Here is a 5,448-nt window from a genome sequence, read left to right as displayed (position 1 = left end):
ACTCCTACTGTCCGTGCTTCCAGCCGCCTTCTAGTAGCCGCATTGGCCTTCCAGTCCTGTTCGTGCTGGTGCCAACCTCCCCACCCCTCCCCTCTTCAGGCTTATCCTTGCTGTCATCAGCCCTTTCGGGTCACTTCTTGCTGCTTCCGGCCCCTCCAGGGCTTATTCTTGCTGTTGTTCAACCCCAGGCATCGGTTCCTACTGCTACTCAGTTCCCTATTGATGCTTCCTATGGCTGTCCAATCCCCGTCACCTCTCTGACTTCCTTCTATACCTTAGCCACTTGTTGTCCGCCTTCTGCCGACAGGCCGCCAACCCTCTTACGCCATACAACACTATTGCCACCTGCTGCCATCAACCCTCCAGCACCGCTGTCATTTCATTCCCTTCAGGGCCTGCCCTGAGGAGCCATTTATGTGTTTCGTGTTGTTTTCTTTCTTATATTACAGCGTCGTCGTTACTTGTTGTTTACATGTTTGTGTTTTTTATGTTGAGAATTCGTCATTGTTACTTTTGAATTCAGTAAGAAAATTTGTCGTTTGGTCATGGTTTGGGTCAATTCCGGTATCACTTAAAATATCATTTAATATATTTTTATTCTATTTTTTAATCAATCATTTTATTTGATTTTAAATTTTCGTAGCCTCTGCACAATTAAATTATTTAAAAATACTATATATATATATATATATATATAGTAGTATATCGAGCGAAAATGAGCCAAACACGAACGAACAAATATTTGTTCGCGTTGTTCGTGTTCGGCTCATTAACTTAGCGAACGAGCCAAACACGAGCTTTTTTAAATTCGGCTCGTTTATTTATTGAGCACAAAAAATTTTTCGTGTTCGGCTCATTTGCTTAGAGAACGAATCGAATACGAGCTTCTTAACAAGCTGAATTCGAATTGTGTACGAACAATTAGCTGTTTTAACAGCCGCCCCCATCGCCACCACCCACCCGCCTGTAAGAACAGTTTTTGCTGTTGTTTCCTGCAGTTCCTCCATTTCCAGCCACTTCTGTCTTCTCCCAGACTTACTGCTGCCACAGAGACCTGCCCTCCACACTTTCCCAACCTCCCCGCATTGCTTGCCACCTATTTCCTTCGCTCTCATCACCCAGAACTGTAGGAAATCACTATTTTCTTGCAGTATTTCGTCTTCCCAGCCACCACCTCTGCTCCCGGACTTGCCACAACCCCACTAATGTCCTCCCTCTTTCCAGCATCCCAGGACAACCTATTCTTGCTAGTTCCTGCAGATTACAGCAATTCTCTGCGTGCTGTCACCCAGGACAGCAAGCTGTCGTTGCCTTTCCACGAGTTTCCCACAATCCCGCACCTTCCCGACCTTGTCGCCACCTTCCAAGCTCTTAACGGTCACCACTATCACATGAGATCTACCCTAATTTAGTGTGTGCCGTTTTTGTTGCTATTTCAGATTTTTGGGTATTTAGTTGTATTTTTCCTTTCAAGTGTCTTGGTTGTAATTATCTATTTGCTTTCGGCAATAATATATATTTTTTTATTGTGATTTCGGTTAACTTCGGTATCAATTGACCACTCTTTTTAATTGTTTTTTTTTTTTTTTCCAGTTTTGCTTCTTTAGTCAATCAAGAACATCCTAATTTTTTCCTCTTTTCTCCTGACCAGTGGAGTTCAAATAACTGGATTAACTTCGGTATCAAATGGCCACTCTTTTTAATTGGTTTTTTTTTCCCAGTTTTGCTTCTTTATTCAATCAAGAACATCCTAACCTTCTCCTCTTTTCTCCTGACCAGTGGAGTTCAAATAACTGAAGCTCTAAAACTGCAGATGGAGGTCCAAAAGCGGCTACACGAGCAACTAGAGGCAAGTTCTCTAAAATATAACATAGCATTTTGCATGTGTAGCATATAACTAATTTAGCGTTGTACTTGCTTGATTCAAAATGCATCTTCACAAAAAATTTCAATGGAAAAAAATAAAGGAATTTTCTGATTATATAATTGGATGTGTTTTAACTTAGTTTTGATTTTTTCTCTAACGATAATGACAACCATGAAGGTACGTTTCTTTGTTAGCTTGTTTGCTGATATTGAAGAGAGAAAAATGAGGATTAGCACCGAACTACCTCAAGGGTCGGGCGGGCTGATAAGTATGTCACTGACAAACGTATGGGGATTAGATATTGAGATACAAGAATAGATGTTGAGATATGATGCTACAAGAGGATAACATGCCAGAGATAATATTAATTATTATAACAACCTTAGAATAAGATAAAAAGGAGTGAGTCAGAGATCCCCATAGACCTATATGTTATATGAGTGAATCATCAATAATTAGCTAAGATAACAAGTGATGGTAAATTAATCCCTGGATACTATATCTCTACCTTTTATTCTCTAGTGAATACATTGATACCCTCTCTTCAGCTCATTTTTTGGCTCCTTCCTAATTCATTCTTTGAGGTGCGAGTCCACGAACATATTGGGATTCAACCGTTTCTGCTAACTTCAAATAGTTTATTTAAAGATTTCATGGTGTTATATTGGAGTTATATTGAAATATTTCTAGTACTATTGTTTTGAGTGTTTGGTAAAGTTGAATATATTGAAATATTGCTAGTACTATTGTTTTGAGTGTTTGGTAAAGTTGAACAACATAAGCCATAACCAATTGCCGGTGTATAATTCTAAGCTCAAGATGTCCTGTCCTCTAGTATGGCTGAACCATGAAAAAAAAAAGAAGTCACAATCATCAATATCATTAGCCTTATATGATCTCTTGAGACATACTTTATGAATCCTCATTTTTCTCTAGTCACTGTACATTGGGCATGGACCTTTTACAGGATGTATGTGAATTTGATTCTTTTGTCATTTATTCCGTTCAAACAACACAATAAGCTTCATCCATGTTTCGAGACAATACATTTGTATAAGGTTTATGGTTGCAGTTATCAATTAATTTTGAAAATGTACAGTTTCAATTTTTAAGATATTAATACTTTAAATTTTAAAGGATTTTTTTACCAGTAGATGAGTTAACAGTATTATTGTCATCATATTGTTTAGATAGCAACGTACATTGCCATTTGTTTTTAGATTGGCTTGAGATGATATAGTTGAAAGTGCCATCTGTCTTTTGTTTGATTTACTGCAGACATGTATAATTCTTCGTTGCTTATTAAAAGCCCCTGCAAAAATGCTTAAATTTCTGTTAACAGCACAAGTCAACGGGCTACTTATTTTATCTCATTAATGTTTAGCTTTGGTGTTTTCTGCTGTGTTAGTGCAGTATACGCTTGTATTTTATTGTTTTTCAAACATTAATTGCAGTTTTTTTTTTCTCAATTCCATTAATGGTTCTCAACTAAATAAGCTTCTGAAACTTCTGTAGGTACAAAGGCAGTTGCAGCTAAGGATAGAAGCCCAGGGAAAGTATCTGAAGAAAATCATGGAGGAACAGCAGCGGCTTAACGGAGTATTGGCTGAGACACCAGGAGTGAACCTCCCCCCTCCACCATCTTCCGCCGACTTCTGCCTAGATTCCAACCCTTCGACCCCCGCACCAATTTGCGAGTCACTTCATAAGGACAAGATTCCTAATGGCAAGCACGGAAATGCCGACCGACTCATCAAGAGCACCTCATTAGATGATTCCTCCCGCCAGGAACCGTTGACTCCAGACTCCAGCTTCCATGTTGATGGCTCGACCTCTGAGAGCGTGAAACATGAGAGGCCGAACAAGAGGCTACGATGCAATGGTGGTGGAATGCACGGAGCAGGAAATGTGGATTTGGTGTTAGGGAACCATATACTGGAATCAAGCTCGGGTTCCGAATTCCAGCAACAGTGCTCCATGTTCAATGCTGGAAGTCATTTCGATTCTTCAGGCGGTTCTTTCGGCGACGATGACCAGTTTGGAAATGGTTCTGGGAGTGATGTTTGATGAAGAAGGAGAGTTCTAAAGCCTGTAGTTTATTTATTTTTTCTGTAATTTCTTGGAGTTGTCTGATAGTGGTGGAATCAAATTACTGCAGAGAGCTGCATTTTATGTAATTGGAATTTTAGAATCAAGAAAACTGATGAGAAGAATTGTTGCAGAGCGCTTTGCATCAAGCATGGAAAGAATTGTTCCTTGAATGATCTGTAATAGTTTCTATTTTTTCCTCTCAGCCATACTGACTCTCTTGTAGCTGAATGCTCTGGGATATATGGTAATGCTGCTATTGTAATCTGTTGGGATTTCATGCTTTTTCTTTTTTTCACTAGGAATATAACAAATCACTGGCAACAGTGATGCAGAACAATCTTTGGTTGTAGGTTATTTTCATGCAGATTATTATCATGTTTCAATATCAAAGTAGTTTTTCAGTTTACTTCAACTATATTTTATTTCAAGAGAATGTTGTAAGCATGTATTATGTACTTTTGTATTAGTATTAAATATTTCTTGTCTGTATTGATGGCCCTTTTGCTCTGAGCCTCTTGTTCCATATCTCTTATGCCTGCTCAAGTTGGTCCTAGTTGATTAGAGTGCTGATAAAAACAAACTTTAAGTCAATTGGCCTCAAAAACCTCAAAAAATTCTATTGTGGATGGCAAAAGCAACTGTCTAATAAATAAAGATTTTAATACAAATATCTTATTTTTTAAGAACATGAATTGTATTTGAATAAGTTCTGTTTAAGTTGAATTGGTTGTATGTTATGATGCAAGATAGGGAGCTCGATGTTGGATCAAAGCATTAAATTTATCATATAATGGTAGATCATTAGATATATATCATTTATGGATGTGTATTTATCAGTGGGTAATAAGTTGATAGTGAAAGTATTCTAAAAACAGAAAAAAAAGAAGAAGAAAAAGAAACATCAATAGCACATTACAAAACTTAAGATCACTTTGATTTACATAAAGGCAAACTAAAGATAATAAGACTAACATTTCCACTGTTATAGTAAATAAAATATTTAGATTTCTATTTAAAATAATCACAACTATGAGAGTATATATTATTAGAATAGAATATTAAAATTTAGCACCTCATCTTTAAAACATAAATATTTTGCTTATAATTCTCATATTCATCAAAGCCTAAATAGCCATCACAAGCACATCACAATATCTTAGTTTCCTTGACCAATCTCCTAAATCATGTCCTTTATCAATCTCATCATTTTCATGACATTTGAAAGTATGAAAATCATCCAATGATGGTTCTTTTTTCTTCTTTTTAATCAATCATAATTGTTGTAGATTCTGTCATACACATCTCTCACCAATAATCCATTCAAAACAATAGAAAAAAATCAAATAAGAAAACAAATAAAAAACACAGAGTGCACCAATGCAATTATATCTAGGTTTTGAAATTTTTATATAGTTAGTTGAAATGCTACATTTTTTTTTTAATTTTTTTATACTTAAAAGTAATGTGGGTGTTTTATTTATTTTAAGATT

General features: G+C 36.6%; 1 protein-coding gene across 1 annotated transcript in view; it reads left to right on the top strand.

The window, feature by feature from the left end:
* Positions 1-4,341, top strand: part of LOC110026647 (myb family transcription factor PHL7-like) — a gene marked incomplete at its 5' end in the record, with an annotated part of 19,287 nt that extends 14,946 nt beyond the window's left edge. The window contains 2 exon segments of the mRNA XM_020727664.1: positions 1,780-1,849; positions 3,383-4,341. Of these exon segments, the coding sequence (XP_020583323.1) occupies positions 1,780-1,849; positions 3,383-3,934 (622 nt within the window).
* Positions 4,342-5,448: the final 1,107 nt, after the last annotated feature.

Source organism: Phalaenopsis equestris, unplaced genomic scaffold (assembly GCF_001263595.1).
Source record: "Phalaenopsis equestris unplaced genomic scaffold, ASM126359v1 Scaffold000391, whole genome shotgun sequence".
Classification (NCBI taxonomy): Eukaryota; Viridiplantae; Streptophyta; class Magnoliopsida; order Asparagales; family Orchidaceae; genus Phalaenopsis; species Phalaenopsis equestris.
This window is presented reverse-complemented; position numbering and strand designations above follow the sequence as displayed.